The 27183-nt window shown below is 46.2% G+C and overlaps 1 protein-coding gene across 1 annotated transcript in view; it reads right to left on the bottom strand.

Annotated features, from left to right (window-relative positions):
- Slc7a14 (solute carrier family 7 member 14) overlaps positions 1–27183 on the bottom strand; it is a 106931-nt gene that overhangs the window by 35008 nt on the left and 44740 nt on the right. Inside the window, exon 2 of the mRNA XM_021196557.2 lies at positions 16334–16793. Coding sequence (XP_021052216.1) covers positions 16334–16637 — 304 coding nt within the window. The 5' untranslated portion in view covers positions 16638–16793. The remainder of the gene's footprint in view (positions 1–16333; positions 16794–27183) is intronic.

Raw genomic sequence — 27183 nt, forward strand, 5'->3', positions numbered from 1 at the left:
AGGCTATGCCAACTTGGCAGGCAAAGCTGACTAGGGCAGGTTGCATAATGGAATGAACAAGTTGACAACAGTAAACATTTTCTGCATGTGCAATGATTGCAAATTAAGGCAAGATCAAAGGTGCATTGAAACCTAAGTGTGTCTGGCTATGCTCACTTGGGTTACATGGCCTGACTTCATTTCAGCCTTGGTTCTGAACACATAACATGTACGCTGTACATATAAACATATGTAAGTGCCACACATGATCTAAAACACCTGGGCTTACATTAGAGGCCATCATGCTGTTGTGTTGGCTAGTTTTATGTTAACTTGACACAACTACAGTCATTTGGAAAGAAGGGACCTCAATTGAGAAAGTGACCCCACCAGAATGGCCCATAGGCAAGACTATGATGCATTTTTCCTGACTGATAATGGATGAGGGAGGGCTCAGCCCATTGTGGATGATGTCATCCCAGGGCAGGTGGTCCTGGGTCATATAAGAAGTCAGGTTGAGCAAGCCTTGGGAGGAAGTCAGTAAGCAGAGCTCTTCCATGGCCTCTCCACACAACCCTGCCTCCACAGTCCCTGCTCCGCTTTAGCTCCTGCTCTGACTTCCTTCAATGACGGATGAATATGAAATCATAAGCTGAAATAACCCCTTTCCTTCCCAAGTTGCTTATGGTCATGGTGTCTTAACACAAAAATAGAAACGCTAAGGCAGTTATGAATCACAACATGTTTATATAACATTTTCTGCTTTTATAGAAACAATGGCTTAATTACAGAGAAAAAAATTTAAAATATTTCCCTGCTCTCATTCCTCAGCATCTAAATATCAAATTAGTATAACTTTGAATCATGATGTGTTAGAATATATGGCTTAAAAATTGTTTCTGATTTGATGATCAGTTTATAAAAAATTGTTAAATGAATTTTCATTTGAAATTAGAATAGAACCTTCAAAATTTCCTTAAACATACTTCTTCTATTTTGAACTACATATCAGTGTGAGACAATGTTCTTAGCATTGACACTTATACAATCAAAATACATGCTGGGTGGTGGTGGTGGCTCTTGCCTTTAATCGCAGCACTCAGGAGGTAGAGGCAGGCAGATCTCTGAGTTTGAGGCCAGCCTGGTCAACAGAGTGAGTTCACGACAGCCAGGGACAGCCAGGACTACACAGAGAATCCTTGTCTTGAAAAGCCAAAACAAATTTAATATACTAACTCTGAAATTATTGAAGATGATTTGTATTCTAGAATGACAAAATATTCAACCAAGAACATCCATCTCATATAGTGAGAGAATATTTAATTTTGCAAGTTGCTTCTGACTTGGTGACCAGTTCATATTTTTTTTTAAGATGAATTTTTGCTTGAAATTAGGATAGAAATTTGAAATGGCCTTAAATATTTGTGTGTACGTGTGTGTGTGTGTGTGTGTGTGTGTGTGTGTGTGTTGGCTTTCAGAAGTCAGGTCAGTTCTCTTTTTCCTCTATTTGGTTCTGGGGGATTGAGCTCAGGTTTTCAGGCTCGGCAGTAAAGGCCTTTACTATAAAGAGCCATCTTGCTGGCCCATGAGTGGAAATGTTTAATGAAATTTTCTAGCTCTTCAGTCTGAGGCGCTGTTGGGCTTCCCTTGGGTGGTGGGATGGGCTGACTGACTGACTGAGTTAGTGGTTCCTCGCCTCTCCATCCAGTTCCGGCTTATTGTTAATTATCTACCAACCCTCAGCCACAGGAGGGACCACGCTAGTGTGATGTGCCACTGAGCCCCAGGCATGGCTTTGACAGTGTTTTCTCCAAAGAAGGCATTTTGCCGAGACTGATGTCACCTGCTTTCTTCCTTTCACAAAACATCTGTCTTCCTTCATAAGTCTCCAGTGGGCCAAGCTATCTTGCATATATGACCAGGTGGCTTGTCCTTTTGAAATGTAATTAGGACTGGGATACGAGGAGAAATTACAGGACCTCAGAAAGAAATACCGTGGCTCCTGTTGGAAACATCTGTTTTCTCTGTGACATTGAATTCCAGACGCCCAAGTGTCCCCATCCCACCTGTTTCCCCCGAGAAGCAGGTTTCTGGACTGAGAAATACTTTTCTAGCCTCAGGTGGCATGCAGACAACCCAGATAAACTTTCCTTTCTTCCCTCTTCCGGATGCTCTTGGCTAGCCAGGGCAATTTCGGGTTTTCTTTTTAGGGTGCGATGCATCAGGCTGCATCTCCCTCCCACCTCCCCTCCACCGGCTCTAACCTGAGCAACCTTGCTCACCCGCTGCCTGTCACAGAAAACCAGGCAATTTTTACAAATGTGTCTGGAAGAGAAGCAATTTGTCTGGGAGCACTTCTCTTTCTTTGTGTCAAAGAAGAGACTTATGATTTCTCTGCCAAACCCGGGCCCAGATGGACAGAAACTGCCTGTGTTCAGGGACAGCCAGCACCATCGATCAGGGAGAGCCTGACAATATCAGTTATTGAACCTCTCAGGACTCCAATTAAAGTTGGGTAGGGAACAAAGAGCCCCCAAATGCCCAAACCATGCCTTAATACACTGACCTTTACATGAGAAGGAAATAGGTTATCCTAATAGAGAATTGACCCCCAAATCAGGCCAAGTGGAATAATTTGTTCACTAAATGCATTAATAGCCTACACGCCTACTCTTTTCCCTTAAAATCCCCATCTGTGAGATTATCTCGGAGGTTACCAGAGGTATAGTGTCTACCTTATGATGAGTGCAAGCTTTTCTCGTGGTTTGCTTGTGCTATGGTTGGTAATCATGGCTGACAGGGGCTTCGCTGGTTGTGTCTAATGGACTGTATGGTGTCTAATAGTGGAATGGCTGTGTCTAATACTCCAAGGGTTAGCTTTTCCTTGAGCTAGTCATTTGACCCAAGTTGGTCCTTTCTGGGCCTTAGCTCCCCACCTGGCAATGATTATATAAGTTGCTTAGGGTCTTGGATGGACAAATATATGGTCCCTGGTATAAGCTGGGGAACCCTTCATGGCTCTATCGCTTCTATTTACGGAGGGAATGTCTTGGCCAGCAGCATCTTTTGGAGTGTTGAGGCAGGAGCATTTGCATCAGAGGAGGGTTAAGTGACATAATCAAGTGGTTTCAGGGACTCAGCACCCTCAGGACTATTGGCAAGTGTCTAGCCCAGGCTGCCTCTGCTCAATGCACTTCTGAAACAGAACCTGGACACTTTTCTTCCTGGGTTTTATGTCTTTAATAGAAACCTTTTTTTTTTCTGCCCCATGTCTTCCATGAGAAACAGTGAGAGAAATCTCCCACTTCTTGCTAATCTCTTATGGGAACTTCCTGTCTTTCTTAAGGTGACTCTGGTAATTGGGCTGCAAAGACCTTTGGCAGAAAGGACAGAGAGAGGGAGTTGAGGTGGTGACAGCTTGCTATTCTCTTTCCAAGTACTTTCAACACTACCTCTTGAGGAGCAGGAGAGGACCTTCCTTCCTTCTTCCCTCCCTCCCTCCCTCCCTCCCTCCCTCCCTCCCTCCCTCCCTCCCTCCCTTCCTCTTTCCCTCCCTCCCTTCCTCCTTCCCTCCTTCCCTCCTTCCCTCCTTCCCTCCTTCCCTCTTTCCCTCCTTCCCTCCTTCCCTCCCTCCCTTCCTCCTTCCCTCCTTCCCTCTTTCCCTCCTTCCCTCCTTCCCTCTTTCCCTCCTTCCCTCCTTCCCTCTTTCCCTCTCCTTTCTCTCCCTTCCTTTTAAGACAGGGTCTCAATACAGAGCTCTGGCTGTCCTGGAACTATGTAGATCATGCTGGTCTTTGAACTCAGAGGGACCTGCCTGCCCTTGCCTCTGGAGAGTTGATGGCATTTAAAAGAGATGGAAATGTACTTCAGTGCATCTGAGGAGCAGGTGTGATTGCCAGCACATGGAGAGGAACCTTCTCAACACATGTCTAAGGAGAATAGTGTACAGCCATGTTTCAACTCAGATCTTCCCAAAGTCCTTTGAGTTTTCAACTTCCTTCAAATTGAGACAGCATGCAGGGAGGGGCTGCACGGGCCAGGGACTCTCAGTTTAGGGGTCTTGTGAGAGAATCATGTGGATGTGGGGGTTTGTTACAGACCTTACTTCCACCCACCATGGCTACTTCCCTTACCCAGTGTTTTCTTTCTCCCCTGTCTATAAAAAGACTCATTTATGTATACTTTATATGTATGTGTGTGCCTGAATGAGCTGATGTGCACACATGCAGGTACTCATGGAGGCGAGAAGGCCTCAGATTCCCTGGAGCTGGAGATACAGCTTGTGAGCCATCTGATGTAGGCGCTGGGAACCAACCCTGGATCTTCTGCAAGAGCAGTTGCTAAGCAACGTCAGCTGCTGAGCCATCTCCCTAGGCCCCCTTCCTTTCTAGACTCCCCTGAGCTCTAGGAAGTATAAGTACAAACTCTGTGTTTGCCACATGCTCATCTGTGAGATTCGAGGGATGGCGTCCTTGTGGACAGTGGCCACAGGGTTTTCTGGCACAAGTGACAGACACAGATCAGGGTCATACCTATAGGAGTCTGATAGATTGTTTCTGACTAGACAGCCCTGCTAAGTTGGACAGCAGTGGCACCTTTTTAGCTGAGTTTTGAATGAGGGAATGACAGAATGAAAGAGTCCCTTGAGCATATGGGTGGCTTTTTGAAAAAGGCACTCATTTTAAGTGAGACACTGAGAGTGCTCTTGTCTAGATTTATAGTATCCAGCTGCATTAATGCTGTGGTTAAGTCAACTTAGCAATGTTTTCAAAGGAGCAGGTATTTGTATCCATGTATAAGAGAAGCTTGTTATGCTGTTATTGTCCTTACGTCTAAGGGCTAGGGCTGTGGAGACCCACTCTGTTAGTATACTACTTGCCCTGCAGGCCTGAGGACCCAAGTTCAATTTCCATACCCCTCTACCAACATACACAAATCCTGGACATGGTTGTAGTGATAATTTTGATTTCTTAAAAAACCCAGTTACGTTATATGCATATGCTTTTATTTTAATTCCAGGTGTGTGATAAGAGGCAGCTTCACAGCAGGTGATTATGATTTACTTCGTACACTAGCAGGGGTGTGATTTTTTTTTTTTGCCAGCTGCAGATAGTTTAATTTGGGGGACTCTGAAAAGGGTATAAATGAGAGAGTCCCAAGAGAACCTGTGGCAGCTGCTGCCCCTGCTACTCCCCCCCCCCAGCCCCCCACTGCTGCTGGTTCATCTGATGGATTTGCTGCTGCTTTTGCTGTTGTTGGGTTGCTGGTTTTCTGGGTTGTTGGATATTCTGAGAACAAAGATTGAACTAAGGAACCCAAAGTCCTCAACTGGCAGGAAGTAGCTTATAGAGGTCTATGCCCCCTTCCCTTTTAACCATCTTTCTCTCCAACCTAGTGCTGGGGGGGGGGGGCTGGAAGGAAATAGTATGGAATAAGGGTTAGAAGGGAGGTAGAGGTATAAAGAACCCAGTAAAATAGCTTTAAAAATATGTTAACACATGGTTACTTGTACTTGTAATCCCAGTAGTGGGGTTAGGGGACAAGGATTCCTGGGACTCACTGGTCAGCCAGCCTCACCTCTTTGGTAAGTTCCAGACCAGGTAGAGACCCTATCTTTACACACGCACGCACACACACACACACACACACACACACACACACACACACGTATATGCTTGAGGAATGCTCCTGGAGGTTGTCCTTTGACCTCTATGTGTGTACACAGATGGTGCACTTGAACCCACACAAATACCTGTACACACATATACAGATAAAATATGAAATTATAAGCTGGGTCATTTAAAATCAATATCTCAAGATATATGAATACAGTCAATATTTTCCAGTGAATGTAATCGAAAATAGAAAGAGTAAATAGGACCAAAGGACAGATTTTGCTATGTGTACACATAAATGTAACAGGCCCCTGAACCATCAGCCTTGGAGCCCAGCAGTGGGCAGCAACGCCTGCCAAACAGGAACAAAGACAGATCAAGTCAACAGTCCCAGGATGCAGCTGGGAAAGTCCTTAAATGTACTAACCTTGCTTTCTGTGCTTTGTACTTCTGCTTCTTGCTAACTGAAGTGTGCCAACCTAGGATATGTTTTTTGGGCTAAAAGGCCAAGAACCATTAGCCTCGGGGCTGTGTGATTTAGGCAAATTCTGCTTGCAGCCACTGGTCTCTGTAAAGGCTTTCTATTTGACTTTAATAGTCCGTGTGTCCTCTGAAGGAGTACACACACACACACACACACACACACACACAGATACAAATGTTTAAGTTATGAATTCATGTTTAGTTATTTTGCAGGGGACCTTTGGGTCAGATCTGTGGAAATGGCCAGTAGTGTGGCATATAGAGTAATACCAGCAGTACAGGGTAGCGATTGCATTTTCCACACAGCACAGTCACACTGGGTCATAGCATCAATGATACATTGTAGACAATCACATTCTCCATATAGCACAGTCAAGCCTATGACCAGGAGGAAGGCAGATGGAGGGCTAGTTGAGTTTCTTGTGTTTCCTCTTTTTCATGGTAACGCCACCATTAACTCCGTGGTATTTACTTTCATTAGTAGCAAGAGACTGCTATCTCCATGCTGAAGGTGGCCTTTCATCAGTCTCTGTGGCTTGCACATGCCCGGGTCCTGCTTGCTAATGTGAAACCTGTCCTTCCTTCCCACCCACTGCCCCGCATCCATCCCTTCCTCCATGTTGCTTCCCTAATTCATCTCCACCCATGTGTAGCCATTTAACAAAGCTCTGCCCTCTGCTCTTTTTTCTTTTCTTTTGATGTTCTCATTTCCTGCATCATGCAAATGGAATTTGCTGGAAGCTCTCTGATTCCCTTGGGTAGCTGTGACCCCTTAGCTCCCATCCCTGGGCAAAAGGAGTGGGCCAAGGTTTGAAGCTGATAGACTGGCCCCATCAAAGCCATTGAGCTGCTGTGGGCTGCCAGTTAGACACAGGGTACAAAGTTCAGGCCACCTTGGTGAGGGCTGGGACTTGCCATTCACTCTTAGTCACTAGCTTTTCTGTCTCAGATGTTTATCCCACAGTCATTTGGTAGTTCCATGCCTTGCTAATCTATGTGCCTGCCTAATACTTTGCCATGGGACCCACTTTATTATTTTCCCTTAATCTCACACCAAGACTTACAATTATTGCATTTGCTAATATACACAGGTTTTGAGGCAGTCTATTTGTATGTTTGAAAGCATAGCCTTTTAGAAAGGGACTATCCCTGTAGAAAAGATAATTCTTCTGGTTTAGATACCTTTAAGGAGAAAAGTATAATTCCCTTGTACAAGGTCTACCTGCAGACACATGCGCAGGAAGCCTGCCTCTTTAATCTATTTGCTAGGGGCACACTTGTGGCTTCAGATATGGAATCCTAGCTAGCTCGTTTGCATTAAGAAGGGTCCTCACTTTATCAGGTTAGAGTGGTCATAACAATAAATGTGAAGATTACTGGCCATAATTCTGTGTATGGGTTCCATTAAGCACTTTGCATATGTAGTCATTATCTTCAAAATGGCTATGTTAACGAAACCATTATTATATTCACTTAAACATGATGAATCCAAGATCTAGATGGGTTCCTAGGAATTACTCTAGTCTGTAAATTACTTTAGTCTGTAAGTTGTTTGTGTGGACATGGAAAGGAAGGTATATATAAAAGAAGAAAGCAGTTTATAAATAGAGGTGATTAATCCAGGGTTCCTGCCATACCCAGCCTCCCCAAGGCTGAGGGATTAATGCCCTGGCACTGCTGTAACTTCCCACCTGTTTGGGATGCTCTAGGTTAAGTACATTTGGAATCACATAAGGAGTAAGGCGCAGGGCAGGGCTTGCAGAGATGTCTCAGGTGCACAGACTAATTGCACTTGGCCTCCAGATGTCTCTGAACAGATGGGACTGAGAGTCTGCACGTGGGGAGACAAAGGACTCTGGTCTTTAAGTAGTCATCCTTCCACAGTTCTATTTCATTCTCACTCCCACTATAGGCAATCTAATCCAAGCTCTTCATTTTATAGAGGGGGGGAACAGACTTTGAGGTGGGATAGGCTGTGCAGGGACCCTGAGGTGCCGAGGGGCACAGCTGAGTGAGGTCTTGGGCATCCCAGCCCAAGGCCTTGGCTTTGGCAGTGTTCAGAGTCGCTTCACAGACAATCTCTTGCTTTTCTGCATAGACATCAAACCCTTGCTTTGTCTCAAATAAATATCTATATTTTTATATATTTATATTTATATCTTTATCTATATTCAGTGGCAGTTCTCACCATGCTGAGTGCAGGGTGAGGGGTCTGTCTGTCTGTCTGTCCTATTGCCACTGGACTGTCCACTCTACCGTGGTCTGTGGAAGGTGTAAAAGGAGCCCAAGTATTCCTGAAGGAAACTGGTTTTCACCATCAGCGATTTGAGAAATGTACAAGTTTCTACTGAGAGGCACACACCTTCTCAGAACCAGTGACTGACAACCTTCCAACAAGGCTGTCAATCAAGTCTCTACAGCAGTGTGCTGTGAACTTCAAGGGCCTTTCTTTTTGCTGCTGACAGGTGATAGAAGACACCGAGCTTAGAAGACGTTTTCATGACCCAGCGTAACAGAAGTTTTGACCCACAAGTGATCTTCTAAACAGTGGCTCAGGGAGAGCTGTGGGCTGCATTCAGAGCTCAGGAGTAGGGAGGCTCCCTTGCCTTTTAGGTCTGGTGTTGAGGTTTGTGGTTTGGGAGTGTGAGTCTTGTTCCACTTCCTTGCACACAACGGCCCCAGGAGCCAAGCAGAATCAAAGCAGTCCTATAGAAGTCACCTGTCATATCTGAGCCTCAACACTGTTATCTGTAAAATGAATATTATTATAACATAAATGATTATTTGGTGGAGTTCTTGAAAATCATCTTCCATGTGTGCCCACAGGTGTGTGGAGGTCAGAGGTCAGTTTGTGGGAATTGACTCCTGTACTCTCATCGGGGATGGGACTCAGGTCCTCAGGCTTGAGAGCAAGTGCCTTCACATACAATCCATCTCAGCAGTGTGGAGTTTTGTGGTTGTTGGCGATGGTTTGTTTGTTTGTTTTTTATTGTGTTATTGTCACACAGGTGATGCCAAGTGTATCATCATATTAAAAGTCTGCAAGAGTTTAGTTACTATGATAACCATAAACTGGAGCCACTAATGCACCCAGTGGGAGGTTGCATTGCATCCGCTGCACAACATTTGTCCAACAGACATAACAGCAGTAATAAAGGCTGACATTCAGCAAGGGTCTTACCTTGCTTTAGCCTTCAGAGACCCACACATGCTGGGCTGGCTGCCGTCCTCATTAAGATCCCAGCTCTGTATATGGACAATACTTTGGAGAACTGGTCAGTCCTCCCTCTGAGGATAGGGATGCATTTGCTCCTGCATTTCCTTACCACTCTCTTAAAAGTGTACTTTCCCCATCTGAGTGCATTAAAGAGAAACAGAGAAGGGGTCACCGAGCACCGGTTCTCCTGGTTCACCCCCAGTTTGTTTTTCCCTGGAAGAGCAAAATGGTTCGTTGTAGCAAAAAAAAAAAAAAAAAAAAAAAAAAAAAAAAAAAAAAAANCTTTCCCCATCTGAGTGCATTAAAGAGAAACAGAGAAGGGGTCACCGAGCACCGGTTCTCCTGGTTCACCCCCAGTTTGTTTTTCCCTGGAAGAGAAAAAAGGTACGTTGTAGCAAAAAAAAAAAAAAAAAAAAAAAAAAAAAAAAAAAAAAAAGAAATTAGAACTCATTAGAATTTATATATGTATATGCAGTCATACAGGAGACCATATCAGAACTCTGGGAAAGAATGGCTTCCGGAGTAGGCCAGCAAGGTTGGAAAGACAGACATTCAATTAGGGTTCACCATGCTCCCTTGTTTCCCCTCCCCCCATCACTACAGGTGCACCTGAGGACAGGCTGGGGGTGCTGAAACTCTTAAGGTTGAGAGGAGGCATACACTATACACCATTACGTAGGTATGTCCAACCTTTGACATTGTATCACAGTGCCATCACATACAAAGTTCATGCTTAAGAACTGTATCATTGAGTTACAAAAAAATTGCAAAACCACCTCATGTTTACTGTCTTGTGCTGGAAACATTCATTATTACACTCAGCCACACATGGCTTGTATGCTACAGGTCAGACATGGCTGCCCAGGTCTAATGCTAAGCCATATGCTAACATGCTAAGAAAAATATACTCGGTACCCCTCTGTCTGTCTGTCTGTCTGTCTGTCTGTCTGTCTGTCTGTCTGTCTGTCTCTCTTAACATGTGAGTGTGCTGAGGTGCTGTATGGATATCAGAGGACAACTCATAGGAGCTGGTTCTCTCTTTCTGCCATGTAGATCCCAAGAATGAATGTCAGGTCATCAAGCTTAGTGGTGGCAGGTGTCTACCTACTGAGCCATCTTGATGGCCTGAGATGGGTTTTTAATAATTTTTTTTTAATGATCAGAGAACTGGCATGAAGTAATCAATCCATTTCCAGTGAGAGGGTTTCTGGCTTCCGTGGTCCAAAGGTGGCCGGCCTCATGAGAAGGCAGGGCTTTGGGTCTTACAGTTTCCAGTCTCAGTTCTGGTTCCTACTGAAGAGCCTTGACACTTGTAGGAAGTTCTTTCTGACTTCGGCTCTGACCGGAGCCAGCCTCCCACAGTGGGTAGGTAAGGATGGAAGGATGCACACGTGAGCATCCTGTGTGTCCACACGGCTCTCACAGGGGCTATGAGTGGTCCTCCATGCTGGATTTCTATCTGGATCCTCACTTTCTGCTATCAGAACTATGTTGCCAAATCCATCATTCTCATGCTATTTCAAAATATTCATCCATTACATGTCTTCTCATGGACAGACCGAGCATGTCCTCCTCTTGCTCATTGCCCCATCCAAACCCTCTCCATTCTAAGCTCCATCTTGGCTTTCACTGTTAGAGCTCAGAGCCCTGAGCTCCACAGTCTCTCATGCCTCACCGTTATGGCACATCTGGTTTTCAACCTCCATCGTGTCTCCACTGTGGAACTAAAATATGTATCTGCTTGTGTCATTGAATTTCTCCATGCCTACAGAGTGACATCTAACCTCAACTTGGCATGTGTTAGGGACTGACCGCCCGGGCTGTCTCCCCAGTCCCACGAGTTTAGTTTTAACTATACTAAAAAGAACCTATACATGATCCTGGGGAAAACCCTGCCACGTTTGATGCTTTTCCCCTCCTCGGGCTCATGAGTGTCTCTTGGGACTCTGAATGGCCAGAAGTTGTGGGCACAATGACTTGGCTTTGATTCATCTGCAGCCAAATAAATTAGAGAGGCTGCACAAGCCATCCTGCCTCCACCCACTCTCTATAGAGCTGAAGGTAAAAAGCAGGATGAAAAAAAAATGATGCGTTTTATCAAAACATACTATTAAAGGGGCTTTGCAGGTTTGGCAGGACACAGGGCCTGTGGAGTTATCAAAGAGCAGATAGGGCCATTGGACAAAAGTGAGAGGTTAGACACAAGCTGTTTCCTCCGATAAATGCTCCACCACCGGGGACAGGCCAGAGGGCAGTGACCACGTCAGAGTGGAGCTGGGTAAAGGACCTGGGGAAGTCAGTGGACCTGTGGGTCATGTTCAGTTGGAGAGAAAGTAGCTTCAGAGTCCCGTTTTCATTTCATGTTTCACAAAGGATTATGTAGAATGGAGAACAGAGCTACATGGCCAAAAAAATTTCCCTAGAAGAGAGTCTGCCTGCTGTATGAGAGACTCCTGTAAGCAAGCTTCCTCTCCATGTGGGTCCTAGCTGTGGCAGATAGCTCCTCCTACTACACAGAAGTTTCCAAGTCTAGCTGTGTGCTAGATGCTCTTAGGGGATCTTAGGGAGATACCAGCCCCATCCAGCCCCAGCTGAGTTGGAATTGCGGGACAGGTACTTTGGACATCAGTATTTTAAAATATAGATAGACAGAAATTAAAGGAAGAGCCACAAACTAGGAGAAAACATTTACAAAGCTGCATACGTAAAACCAGGTGTGACTGCTTGCACTTTGAATCACAACACTTTGGGATGCAAAGGCAGGTGGCTCTGTGAGTTCAAGGCCAGCCTAGCCTGCATCATGAGTTCCAGAACTGACAAGCCTATATAGTAAGACTCTGTCTGAACAAAACCACACATGTAATGAAACATCTGCATCTAGAACATATAGGAAAAAAAATTGAGACAAGGCTTCATGTAGCCTGCGTTGTGCCCTTGAACCCCCCTCCCAAACTGTAAAATAACCAACCATTTCCTTTCCTTTATACATTAGCTAGGTTCTGGCATTTAGTTAAAAATGAAATAGAATAATAGAAATACTATATATTACAGGAGGTTCCTACAGTAGAGTTTGACACAAAACAATTTATTTAGTGCTGTGTACTTGGTAGATATCTCTTTTAGATCTCACAGCAACAAAGAAGATATTTTTATTTCCACAGTGGGGAAACTAAGACTCAGAGAGGTTACGGTGTTTGCTTCCAGTCTCCCAGCTAGTTAGCAGTTTAACCAGGTTCCGAGTCCAAACTCAGCCTTAGTGGTTACATACCACTTCAGATTTCACACACGGTCGGTCCCTCTCTGACTTCACTTCCTGTCTTTAATCACACTTTGTTACTATTTTTATTCCAGTATTTCTCCGATTTCATTGAAATCTGCAGTTTCCACTGATCTTACCACTTTTCCGTTTTCACTTATCCTTACTAATTTGTGTTAGCATGCAAAACAGTGGGCGTGGCTGTGACATTTCTCCTAGACAGGTCACCTCCCACAGGCGCAGTTTGGTTCTCCTGCGTAATCGCCCTTCATCTCTTCTCTCTGCTTGGGACAAGGTGAATTCGGTTGTGCTAACATCCTCTGTACTCCATACTTATCACCCAGCAGTAACCATTGCTGGAGATAAACATACAAGGTAGAGACTGGGCTTCCTGGTGCCGAGTAGGCTTTTAATTACAGCCAAGAGAGGAGGAGAGACAAGTATTAACAAGGGTGGGGATGGGAAGGAACTGGTCTGTTGTGGTGTGGAGAAAGGTTGGTTAAACTCTAAGTGACATGGAGATGAGATGGGGAGGGGAATGAGATATCAGGGAGGGGACATCTGTGACCAAAGAGCAGAGCCAGCCGACTTGGCCGGTGAGACCCACTGTAAATCTGATAATATCTGCACAGGCTATTTTGGTTTGGGCTCTGGCTGAGGCTCTGCAGGATCGTGGCTGGCCTCAGCAGGGGGATGAGTCAGTCACTGAGCAAGGAGAGGTGCTATGGATGGGACCATCTGGAGCGAGGGGGAGAGGCAGGCGTCTGGAGCCTGGTGCAGCGGCAAGGACAAGCTGCTGGGTGGCAGCTGTGGTGGAGCCGAGCCAGGAGTAGGCTGGGAATGCTTAACAACCAACTCCAAGGCAAACAACAACAGCGGAAACACAAGTCCCCGCCTCAGGTCTACAATTTGATGTCGCTGTAAAGCTGGAAAGAGGTGTGGCCTCCCAGGGCTGCAAACACGGGTGCAAACTGCCTCCAACATGAGACTGGCTGGGCGAACTCTGAGCTCTCTGAGTCAGCAACGGAGAAGTAGATGTTCTATAGCGCTGTGAGCACCGAGGATGGGCTCAGTGCTCCCAGGATGCAACGGCTTCCTGTGAAGGATGACTGGCATACAGCAATCACCTCAGCCTGGGGACTGTAGCCAACTCAAGTGGGGTCTGGGAAAACTGAACAGTACTCATTAACTGGGAGGCACCTCAGGTGTCTGTCCGATGGCCCCCATGTCACCTGGGAAGAGTCTTAATGAAGGATTGTCTACATTGGGTTGGTTTGTGGGCGTGTATGTGGGGAATTGCCTTTATTAAGTTATTTGATGTGGGAAGACCCAACCCACCGTGGGTGTGCAGCATCTCCTTGAGAGAAGGTCCTGAAGTGTTGAAGACTAGAGAAGACCAACCCAGCTGAGCACCACCAAGCAGGAAGTGGTCATCAATGCTTCAGCCTTTCCCTGTTCCTGCCTGTGGCCAGCTGTTTCACGCTTCTGTTGCTGTGACTTAACCCCACGGTGCTGGACTGTGAACTGAGATAAACCCGCTTCTACCTTGAGTCACTTCTGGTTAAGGTAGTCTATCACAGCATCATAAACTAGGAGATCCCCCTAGCTAGATGCTGTCTCTTCCACCATCTCTAGTCAGGTCAGGTCTATAATGATAACCCTTTTAGAACTCTAAGTCTGTGATGAGTAATTTCTGTCAATAAAACTTGGGAAGAATTGCAATCACCTTACTAGTTTCAAGTAGCCAGATACTTCGTTCATGTGAAAATTTCATTTCAGTTTAAAGGGACAGAAGTCCTTTAGTCTGTGTAAACCCAGTTTATTAGAGTTTTCATGCAGAAGAAAGGGTGATTCCAGGACAGGGGAGTATGAAGAGCTGATGGCGAGGATGGGTCCCGGTGGATCTTTTCTTACTAAATGAAAAGGGTTAGATAAAAGCCAGTATACTTGTGAGTCTGTAGTTTATCTTGCTCCTTCATGGATGGAGAATAAATATTAATATTTAATAGGGAAGAACGGTACTGTAGGGCTTTTCTTGTGATGCTGAGCACAAGTCACAGAACGCCTGTCCTATATTAGAACAAACCCTCTCTCTTCCCTCCCCTCTCCTCCCCTCCCCTCCTCTCCCTGTTTTCCTCCCTCAGTCCCTCCGTCCCTCCGTCCTTCTGTCCCTCTGTCCCTCCCTCCCTCTGTCCCTCCGTCCCTCCCTCCCTCCCTTCTTGTTGTCTGTTGACCTAACTCTGGCACTCTGGGGATATACTGTGGCCCACAGCTCTAGAGAAAAAGAAGAAAAGGAAGGAAGGCAATGCCACAAATCACAGACATGTAGGTCTCGGCACCCTGCTTTGGAAAGAGTTGTTTGACCTTGGGTCTGGAGAGCAGTGGCTGCTGAGCTCCCTGCAGGTGATGGGTTCCCTGAGGCTGCTGAGGCAGGCAGTCTTTTATCTCTACAACGCCACTAAATCTCTGTGCTTGCCTTCCTTCTCCTTGTTTCCCATTGCCAGCTTGAGACTCATCAAATCCCAGTGATGTCAGAGCAGTTGACTTGCTGAACAGCCTTTACTATTTATTTTTCTACACTAGCTGTGTGTTCTGTTTCTCCCCATCTTCCAAGGAAAGGGAGAGTTCACACGGAAACAGAGTAACATAGGGGAATTTCCCCCAGTTATTTGATTGGCTGATAAAGATGACAGGAAGCTAAACACTGGGCAAAGATATGGAGGCGGGATCTTCTGGGCAAAACAGGAAGAGAAGGGTCAGACGAGACAGAGGCAGAGAGAGAAGATGGAAGAAGGAGATGAAGATGAGCCAGAACCATGTGGCCTGGAGGAGCCGCAAGTAGCTAGGGCTTTCACAGATGGGCAGTAGAGCAGCGTAGGGTACATTTGCCCGATCTAGGCGTGCAGCTTGTATTTATATCAATTGAGTTTTGTGTTCTCTGCACAGGCATTTTGGGGTAGGAGATTTATCCTTATAAATCTGGCTAGTATATTGTAAGTCTTTAATGTTATCATTTCATGGGGCTAAGGGGATGTGAGCTAGCAGATGCTGGCTTTGTGCAGGCCAGCCACAGGGCGTGGATAACCTGGGATGTGCTAGCAGTGGCTCCAGGCATTTCAACTGTTTGGTCAGCTTAGCAAGCAGAGATGAGCGAGCTAACTTGGGAGCAGGGGGTTTTGACTAGAGAGGCTTGGCAGCAGGCTGGCGGAGGGAACCAGGGCAAGACAGGCTGGCCATGGGGGTGGGTGAGATCACCAATGCCAGTGATCAGCCAGATTTAGCATGGTTCATTTTTTAAAACTACACATTCCAGAGTAACTAGAACACAGCAGAGAGTGAGAAGCTGAGAGGTCAGAAGGGCGGGTACCAGAATAGTTGCTTGTATTGAAAACCACAGAAAATGGAAGCTATTACAACCAGGTCAAAACCTAGTCTCCTATCTACCTAGTGTTGGAGACCAAAAAAGCAGACAAGCTGTTTCACTGCCTTCAGGTATAGCTCGCTACTTACTATTCTAAAAAGGGCTGGGGAGATGGTGCAGAGGGAAGGGTGTCTGCCAATCATACTGTCAGTATGGGTTCCTCAGACCCATGGTGGCAGAACAGAACTGACTTGCATAAATTGTCTTCAGGCACAATAAATAAAAATATATAACTAAATAATAAAAAATATATAAAAATATAAATAAAAATAGTAATTAATAAATACTCTACAAGAGTGGGGTGAGCAGCAACCAGGGCAGTGAATAAACTTGCTGTGGGACCCCCTTCCCTGGACACATACCTGATAATATAGATGCAACAGCAGCAATGATGAAGGACACGATGACCCCAGGCCCTGCCATCTCCTTGGCCACCAGGCCGGACACCACATACATGCCAGTGCCCACACAGCTGCCGACTCCAAGAGAGATGAGGTCTACAGTGGTGAGCACCTGGGCTAGCTTGGTACCATGCGCCGAGGTGGTCCCAGTTCCCTCCAGCATGGACTCCACTGGCTTGGTGCGCAGGATCCGGGAGTGCATGGCATGCCAGGCGGCCCCCCACTGTACCCGCCGCGGGTCCAGTGAGGCCAGAAAGCCACTCATCTTTAACAGGAGGGTTGCAGTGAAGGTTTGCTGATAGGTAGAAAAGGACTATGGGAGCCTTAGTGGATGATCTTGGAACTCATGGAGCAGTTGGTGCTTGTCCTTTTATGAAAGGCCCAGTGGGAGACACAGCAGCCTGGTCTTGGGCACGATCGTCTGCAAGAGAAACACAAGAAAAGAAGATAAGACCTGTGGGAACCGTGACTTGGAGACACATTTGGCATACCACCACGACCAGGAAAGAGACTGTCCTTTGTGTTTACAACATGTATTCTCCCTTCCCAGTTCCCTTCCTGTCCTATATGACTGCCGGAAGCTTGCCGTGTGTCTCACAGCCATCTCAGAGCCGGGCTTATTCTATTCTAGCGCTGAGTGTAAGCCGTCTGCTCTCTCTGTGCTCCATTCAGTCTTAGCAGTTTAGGGGCAGGTAAGAAGGCATTCTAAGGAAGAGAGGGTTTTCTTTGGCTTTTGGTTCCAGAGGGGAGAGAGTCCATCATGGCGGGGAGGTTTGGCATCAGGCAAAGAAAGCATGGCAGCAGGAAACTGGTCGATCATGCTTTCAGTCACAGACAGGAAGCTGACGGAATCACGTGACAGGAAGCAGGGCGAGGATACTCCTCCCTACTTCTTACGTGGCGCTGGCAAGATTTGGTCTGTGATGCGGGGCATTTTTTTTTTATTTTTTATTTTTTATTTTTTTTGTGACTACAGTATTCTCATTTGTAAAAAACAATAGAATGTAAAATTAGACCTCAGCTTCTTAAGAGGGGCCATGGGCATGCCACCAATGGGGCTGTTTTGAATTTGGCTTTCAAATAAAACAGAAAATGTTTTGAGTGCTTTGGAGGGTTTATATGGTGAAGACTTCTCCTGACATTTGGGGCTGGGGTATGGCTGACAGTGGAAATGCACAGGATGGTGTCACACATCTCTGGAAGAGGTTCCCACACAGTGCTGCTCAGAGCTTCACCACACTCACATGCAGCCCCATTCTAGGAGCTGGCAGTGAGAATGAGCATATCTTCATCGAGTGTTCACTCAATATGTTAGCTGTTTTGGTCATCTTGACACAAATTGGGTCATCTGGGAAGAGGCCACTTTAATGGAGAAAATGCCTCCATTAGAGTAGCTTGTGGCTGGAGAAATGGTGCAGCAGTTAAGAGCACTGAATGCTCTTCCAGAGGTCCTGAGTTCAATTCCCAGCAACCACATGGTGGCTCACAACCATCTGTCATGGGATCTGATGCCCTCTTCTGGTGTGTCTGAATATAATGTACTCATATCAGTAAAATAAACGATATCAAAAATAAAAAAAATTGTAAATACAAATTATACTTAAAAGATTAGCTTGTAGGCAGTTCTGTGGGCATTGTCTTCATTGATGTTTGATATAGGAGAACATTGACTAGGAGAGCCCCACCCACTGTGCATTTGTTGAGGCTACTTTCTTGGGAATTCACAACTTTATAAGATTCTAGAAAGGAATTTTAAAGTATGTGAAACATTGATCAGAGCACTGGTAAGCCTAGGCTAGTTACACAAAGTTCCTGCTGACATAACCCACAAGTGTTACTCGATTTGAATCAGGGTTTGGCTAGATAGTGTGGCTGGTGTTGAGGTTGCCAGTTTCCCTGCAACCTTGTCCTGAGTGCTGTGACTGCCGCTGTGTGTCATGACACCCAGCCTGCTAATATTATTAATTAATACTACTTAGCACTTAATGTTGTGCTCATCTCTTCCCGAAGGCTTTGCAGACATCGGCTAATTAGGAGTCAGGTGAAACGCACTGGCTTAGTTCACAGGACTGGGGTGACAGCCCTTCCGGTTTAATTTACTCCTGGAGTCTGGTGTCTGTACTGTGCTTCTTTCTCTGTCAGGTCCAAGTTCTGGACACAAGCCAGCATTTCTCAGGAACTTGTGAAGCCATTTCCTCCTGACTGGCAGGAGGGACCAATGCCTGCCTGTGGTGCCTACTAGTGTTACCAAAGCTCATGCTGGCCTCCAGGATCCCTCAGTCTCCCGAGCACACGTTACACATTTCAGAGCCCGTATTGGCATTATTGGTCTTCTTCTCATCCTGCTTCCTACTCTAACCATCTCCAGCTCCTGGGCTCCACCCTGCCCCCAGCTACTCATCTCTCCTTATAACTCCGCTATTTCGGCTGTGTTCCCTTCTCTCTTCACCACTCCTGCTCCTCTGTTTTTTTCTTCTCCATTTTTCACTCCCCTCCTTCCACCCTCCATAGCCATGTCTAGTCTGCAGTCCATGCTCGGTTTACAACTTTCTCTCCGTGCCCTGGACCCTTCCATCTGCCTCTTGTCAGACTCTCCCTCATACAACCAAAACCTTCCCCTTAATGAAACTTTTGAGTGCTTGTGTGGTCAGTTTATATACTACTTCCCTTAAAAGGACAACATAAACCCCATCTGGCTCCATTTTAAGGACCAGGTCTGATTTCAAAAGAGGCCGTAAGATTCTTCAGGAATAGACCATAAGTCCCAGAAACTAGGTCATGAGACAAAGCTCTAGGAACGGACCATAAAATCCAGAACAATACCGCCAAACCCCCTCTCAAAGAACAGCCTGGGGATAACCACAAACGCAGGGAGATATCTAATCTCAGAATGGGCCATCTGCGCTATTTCATCACATGATTGAACGCTCATGACATAGGAACGCAGACCACTGACCACACATGATTGAACGTTCATGACATAGGAATGCAGACCACTGACCACCTGTGATACCCCCCCCAGCACCCACCAATGAAGTTTTAGATTACCTAATCCTTCTAGAGAGTTCCCCAGTTCCCTATAAGAAGGCCTCTGTGCCTTTGTCTGAGGTCACTATTTTGGAAAATGGTTGAACCCCACATGCTGGTTGTTTCCGCAGAATAAACTCTCTTTGTTTTTGTATACTATCTGAGTCTGGGGTCTTCCTTCAGCAATTTTCAGACCCTTATACCCTTCCCCACCTCCTCATCCCCACTTTCTCCTTGATCCACAGTTCCTCTTTTCTTCCTCATCCTCATCTTTCTGTGTCTTCCTTCATGATTAGTGAAACAATAGGAACCATGACTCATAGGGTCACTTTGGACTCTTAGAGGAGAATGAGCCACGTCTGTGGCTGTACTCCTAATTGGTGGGTGTACTGCCGTGACAGCCTTAGCAGACCAATGCAGGCTGTGATGGAATGAAAACAGGTGACAACACCAGTTGACATACAGTGTGGATATGGGAAATTTCACAAGGTCCCACCCCTAGAGGAAGAGCTACAGTCAATCAATGGCTTCCGGGAGACAGAATCAGTGTTCTCCAGAGGCAACCCCCTGGTTGGCCAGCCAGTACCCACGGTCAGCCCTAAACATGTACATACAAGCAACACTAAATGGACTCAATAGGCTGCATGTGTGTGTGTGTGTGTAAAAATATATGCATGCATATATATTACATAATTGTAGTACTCATGTGTGAAATTATCAAAAATAAAGAACAACTTAAGCTAAGTGAAACTGTTGGACGTCCTCTGGAGACATGGCATTGACTCTTGAGTAAGTGGAGGGTCTGGTTATGCCCAGCATCGGGGGACGGATGTTTTTGGCATGGTAATGAGGAGACGGAGGATCTGAGTGCTGTGTGTGAGTTAGATGAGCGGCAACAGTGACTTCACTGTAGCAACAGATGTGCCAGAGGAAGCAATGGAGTCAGGAGAGGCACAGGTCCCTGTCCAAGGTCACCACCACCTTCTTCAAGGGTGGGACCAGAGCTTGGCATGTCCTCTTGCAGGGCCAGGGCCTGGGTGCCTGACATAACCTGATGGCAATGCACTGGAACCAGTCTGGTGAAAGACCTGCTGTATGGGGCTGTCTGTAAAGGCAGCGTGGGGCCACTGGATGTCCTCATTCAGTGAGCACCGTGAGATCGTGGCTTCTCTACCCGTCCCCGGTTTGCAGCTGCTATGCAAAGTTTAGCATGGAGGGAAGGCCATTAATAAGACACCCAGAGGTGGAACAAGTCCCTCTTTGTTTCACAAGCATAGTCCAGGCAGTGACTGTCCTTACCACCCAAACTCCTGGCTGTGGTGTGCTGTAACCTAACACCACAGAGCAGCAGCCCAGGGTCAGGTGACTGGGAGGTGACCTCATGCTTTGAGCAGGACTGAACTTTAACTAGCCAGGATTACCCTTATTTGCACAACTCTGATTTGTATGGCCCTTACTTGCATGGCAGAGATTGCACAGTGGAAATGACATGTGTGGTGGCTGTCTCTAAGCTTCCAGAACCGTAGTCCCCCAATTCAGACTGTCCTCCTCCGAATAGTGTGAAGTACACGCCAAGGGATCACAAACAAGGAAACTTTCCCTAATTACAAAAGTACTCCTTCCAAACAGACCTCCCACACCCCCCATTTCCCCAGGCTGCAGGGAGTACTGTAATTACTGCTCAGTCTGCTTCTGGCTTGACGTGTAATAAACTCTTCTCTTGCAACCTTCCTACTGCTGTGACCCTGTAACAACACAGTTCCTCGTGTTGTGGTGACCCCCTAATCATAAAATTATTTTTGTTGCTGCTTTATAACTGGGATTTTTTCCCTTTTTTTATTAGATATTTTCTTTATTTACATTTCAAATGCTATCCCGAAAGTTCCCTATACGCTCCCCCCACTCCTGCTCCCCAACCCACCCACTCCTACTTCTTGGCCCTGGTGTTCCCCTGTGCTGGGTCATATAAAGTTTGCAAGACCAAGGGGCCTCTCTTCCCAATGATGGCCGATTAGGCCATCTTCAGCTATATATATGCAGCTAGAGACACGAGCTCTGGGGGTACTGATTAGTTCCTATTGTTGCATAACTGGGATTTTGCTACTGTTATGAGAGATAATAAAAAGAGCTGTGTTTTCTGATGGCCTTAGACAACCCCTGTGAAAGGGTCGAGACCCGCAGGTTGAGAACCTCTCTCGATGCTGCTCCAGAAAGGGACTTTCTAAGCCAGGGCGATGCCGTTACCCTGTTACCTTGGTGGCTGGCCAGTCAGCATACTGCATTTCGTTGGAGAATTACCAGTCCTTTTGTTAGTTGTGGGCTGGATGGAAGTGTAAAGGCTATGGCGTATAAAGTGTGTAAAGGACTTTACACAGTGTAGAGTGAGTGGGATACAGCTACTACAGTGAGATCCTGGTAGGCAAAGTACAATTCAGTCACTGTGGGAGAAGCTGACACCCATCTCAGGCCTTTGAGGGAGTGTAGGTGTGTGTTTCCACCTTCAGAAACCTTGGCAAACAGACAAACAAACATAAATAAGGCTGAGGCCCTGTGCCCCAGGCCAGGCCTAATGGTGTTAGTTAGTCAGCAGGTCCTTCCTGTTTCCTGTCTTGTCCTGTCCTGGGGAGGTTGGGGAGGTCTCTTGTCAGCCTCCTTTGCCAGGGCTGCATACGCTGCAGCTGCATGGTTTGCACTAGTTCCCTGGGAGACCGCGTCTTGTCAGCCCTGTATCATTAGAGAACATTAGAGAAACAGACCAGGCTCATCCGGGGAGGCAGCAGCCTCTATTTGCATGCCATACTCTTGGTTACAAGAAATTGTCACGAAAATGTGGATAATTAACTGGAACAAAGGGTGAAGGTGGCAAGAATTTCTTCCTGGCTGAATTCCCTTCAGGCAATTCCCTCTGAGCTCCTGCTTGCTTGTTACACACAGGGGTTGATGGATATTTCCTTTCTTGGTAGGAGAGAACAAAATGTACAAAAGGAAGTGAGCTTTTAGGTGACTATTGAATATCCATATTCATTAGGCACAGATTATGCTAATCAGGGAGAGTTGTTGTTGTTTTTCTGAAGCTTCCCTGTTGTGATCCTTCCAAGATGAGCAAAGAAGGCATGTTGTGCTTTCTCTAGCACTTGAGTTACTGTTCTCAAAATACTTCACAGCTAGAGCTAAGGCGTGCCGAGTCTGGGGAGGAGTCATTCCGGTTTTCCTCCTGGGTTAGCCTGTTTGTGGGTCCAAGTCAGATGATACGAAAAGCAGGTTTGTTTCAGGACAAAAAATGATTATGGATCCGAAGTTTACTTGATAAAGAGGTTATAGGTAAGTTTAGTGGCTAAGAGAGAAAGAAGATGGAAACTAACAAAACAGTAAACAGCCAACCCCCCCCATTCTCCCAAATGGGAGGGTTTATGTAAATCCTTTCATGACAGTCTTTGGGGGCACATCTGGGTAGTGGGGATCACTGGTGACAGAGACTACCCCTTCAAGTGGCTGGTCTCATACAGCTATTACAGACGGAGAACTTCCAGCAATGTCCTCAGGCCACATGGTATTGCGGTTGGGAGGGAGGGAAAGCTGCCTGGTTTGGTAAGCACTGCTTAGTGCCTGCAGACCCCTTCGGAGGCCCCTCGCACCTCTCTATCTCGGGGTCTAGGGCTAACCTTCCAGCCTCACAGACTCTCCAAGGGGCTGAGGTTCTGACTCCTGACTAATGGTGCAGCCTAAGGCTTCACATTTCAGCTTTGCCCTCCAGCTCTGACATCTCTAGAACGGGACGATGTTGGTGCCTAGCTCGCAGCTGGGGTGAAGAGCAGAAGAAAGGCATGAAGCCTTTGGTGAAGATGCATATTGTCAGCTCCTGATGCTCCCTTCGTCCCCTCTCAGACCTCACTCCCGTGCTGCCCTCCCCAGGGTGCTCTCTGAGGGCCCTTGGCCTGCCTCCCCGCCCTCATTCAGTCTGTTTTCTGTAGAAGCTTCCCAGGTTTCTCCTGGCTGTAGACCGCACACCATACTATTTACTCAAGGGACTCAAGTAGCCTTGTGCAGTCACGCCTGCAGAAACCAGCTTCCTCACCCTTTATGTTTGTTTCTTCATCATGGCAAGAGATTAGGGTGGAGAGTGAGGTCACAGGATGGCCACAATGGCTGTCACATCAGAAGACTCCACTTCCCCAGGACTCACCCGCTAGTAGGAAAAAAACTGACCCCCATTCGTTCTGACCTCTACACACGTGCAGTGACACGTGCACAACACACACACACTCCATGTGATTTAAAATTACCACATGGAAGAAGTCACTGGCAGATAGGAAGCCTGGAGAGTCTTCCCCATCACGGGCCACATACAATAGATAAAGTCCAGGTAAACAGGGACCTATGAGGGCCCAACCCACAGGACGGTGTGCCATGGCGGTGTCTAGCCTGTCTATTGGTTCTGTTCCACTTCCTCTCTTGGAAGGAAATTCTTTCATCATAATCAACCAGTCTCTTCTTCTGGTGTAACTCACACAGCTCTGCCCAATCTTTTGTTTCAGGGCATAAAACCCCAGAAGTCCCAGTAGGTGCCCGCCTGGCTCTGATGCCCGCTAAAAATGGAGAAACACCTCCATTTGTCTTCCCACGGCCTTGGCTCTTACCACCCAATATGCAAACACCTCTGTGGCTGCTTAGCACATGGCAGATCCATCTGCGTTATCATTCTGACCCTGAAATCATGGTCCTTCCTGACCTTGGTACCTTCGGCTACATGGCTCTGTCAGCCACCTTGGTGGTAGGTTCTACACTGAGAGCTTTGCTTTGGTTGTTTGTCTTTCCCTGACACTTCCACCAGCTGTGGTTCTTTGATTTTTATCCCAGCTGTGGAGAGTCTTGCCTCTTGGTTTCTATGACTACATTGGGTGGCCAGATACAGGGTGGCTGCGTCAGACTCTTATGGTCTGCTTAGCCCCACCAAGGATGCCCTAGTATAGCGGGCTTGAGTTCTGTCTTCTATTGTTGGCAGTGTTTCATTCTGTAGCTGTAAAGTCTAATCTGTTTCTGGGATATACCTTCAAGTTTTAGAAGGCAAACGACATCTTTTGGACCTTTCCCTAGGCTATACATCCTTAATATATTCTGTGACCAAAAGTATATCCTCATATGTCATAACTTTTGTTTTACAGAGTAGTATCTCTTTTTAAATTTTATCTCTGCCTTCCTTCTTTCCTCCCTCCCTCCCTTCCCCCTCCCTTCCTCCTTCCCTCCCTCCCTTCTTCTCTTCCTTCCTTCCTATAAGGTATGAGTGCTCTGCTGCATGTACACCTGTATGCCAGAAGAGGGCATCCACCCTTCATCAAATCCCCTTATTTATTTATTTATTTATTTATTTATTTATTTATTTATTTATTAGCTTATTATGGTGGATGTTTTTTGGTCTACAAGAGAATGGTAAGGAAGATTTTGTTGTTGTTATGTTTTGTTTTTTGAGACAGGGTCTCACATAGACTAGGCTGGCCTCAAACTAGCAGAGATCTCCCTGCCTCTTCTACTTCCCACACACTGGTATTAAAGTTGTATGCCAGCACTGCTAGACTATAAGAGAGAGATTTTTGATTACTCTGGCTGTGTGTGTGTGTGTGTGTGTGTTTGTGTGTGTTTGCCTATGTATGCATGCACATGTGAACTCATAAGTATGAATATGAACAAGCCCCTCCTAAATTATGCTATGTTGGTACCTGACAAGGTCATCTGAATGTACAATTGGCTTTAGTGCTGGGGGTTCCTGATTTTCTAACTATCAATATTCCTAATATACCTTTGCTAGGTGCTTAATTAATCAAACTTACATGAAAAGTTTTTCTGATCTTTTCACATATTATTTAACAATGTACACATCATACCGTTCACAGAATCTCGGAAACAACTGCCTTTGTTTTGCTTGGAATCCCTTTAAAGGGGATTTGAATGGCTAACGAGAATTCTTCCTGTGGCAGCTCTGTGGAAGAGCTGGTACCATTTCAGCCTCCTGTTCAGCCCTTTTAGTTTCTTTCTGTTTCTAAAGTTACTGATTGATTCATCAAAGTCTTCAGTGATGACAAGCAGCTCCAGATTTGGAGAGATTACACACTGCCTCTTGTCTCCTGCTGGGAATCTATTCAGAACTGTGGGTTTTGAACAAATCTAGACTCTAAGCCTGTGCCACAAAGTCATCTTATGCCAATAGTCAGACTGAAGGAAACATCTGCACCTGATATGTCCTGTTCCATGGAAATGAGATATTCCTTTTCTGGCCTTTTCAATGATGCTCTATTAGCTAAAAATGTCATCTGTCCAAGCTCTAAGTTGGTGGGTGGGATGGATTCTCTAAGAGAGTCATAGTGTTCTTCTGAAGGAGGATGTGACAGATGTAGCTCTGACCATATACGGGGCACAGTAATGGATTTTTCTTTGTTTTATTTATTAACTTATTTTTACAATTAGGTCTCATGTAGCACAGGTTGGCTTCAAAGTCACCATATAAACTGAGGATAGCCTACTGTCTTCACTCCTAAACCCTGGGATTATAGGTGCAGTGTATACCACCACATCTGTATTTTTCTTTCTAATTCCTGCCCTTCTAACCCCACAAACCACATCCCAGGAGTAAACAGAAACCGGTCTGTAGAGGACCTCCAAGCTTAAAGAGAGCGGGCTGTGCTCACTCCTGAGCATCAACAAGGAATTCCATAAATATGTAAACATTGATCTCCTTTAATGGCTAGCTGTAACTACAAGCCTGTAGACACTAAGCAGAACAAAACAAAACCCAGCTAATCTACCTCTGTTTGCTCGAAGTAGCTAATTCTCAAAGGGTGAAGGTGGGGGTGGGGGTGGGGGTACTTCTGAGGACAGCTAATATTTGTGTCATGGGACAATATTCTGACTTATGGGTTTCCCATTCCGCCCTGTTCATCAGTACTCTAGGGTGGACGATGTTATCTTACTGCTTCAGGAGAAACCCTGGCATCTTTTAGGAGAAGCAAGAAGCTTGGTTAGAGATCTGGCCTGTTGGCAATGAGGGGCTGCGGTCTCTCCTTAGATGCCGGACAGTTTGATACCACTCTCCCTCCCCACCCCCATCCTCCCTCCTGCCCCAGGGTTCAGGTTTCTGCTGGACCACACATCCCTGCCACAGCCTGAGCCTGACTTCACCTTCCCCTCCCAGGGGCTTAGAGCTCTTACACATCATGTGTTAGTCACTGTGCAGATGGTGGCTAGAATCCAGAAATGAGCAATTTCTCCCATTTCCCTGGAAGACCCTTTTTAGAAAAAGACAAACCACACAGGAAGTCACTTAATCTTACATTCTAGTGGGATGAATTTAGGAATTTATATTAGAATAGTGGTGCAGAAGTGGTTAACGAAGTCCTATTATGTACTTAAACATAGTTATGATGCACATCAATTACCATAAGATGTAGAGTACCAGAAGTTTACACACAGGGTTCCAGGGCCACAGGCTCTGGTTGTCTTCTGGATCCTCTCATTGGCCTGACAGCTAGAAAGCAGGTTAGGACTGAACCTATCAAAACTCCCTTGCTGTCTGGCTGGACTGATCAATATGAGGGAGAGCCAGCAGGAGGTCAGGAGAGTGGGTGAGACGGAGGCTAAGTGTTTGATCCCAGCAGCCCCACTGCTGTGTGTGGCTGGATCCACTCCTTACACCCGGCTTCTTGCTAGGTGGCTTCTCATGGCTCTTATTTGTCCCCAAATTCCCTCTCCTTCTACCTTCTCCCCTCCCCTCCCCTCCCCTCCCCTCCCCTCCC

The sequence above is a fragment of the Mus pahari genome, chromosome 4, assembly GCF_900095145.1.
Source record: "Mus pahari chromosome 4, PAHARI_EIJ_v1.1, whole genome shotgun sequence".
NCBI classification, from domain to species: domain Eukaryota; kingdom Metazoa; phylum Chordata; class Mammalia; order Rodentia; family Muridae; genus Mus; species Mus pahari.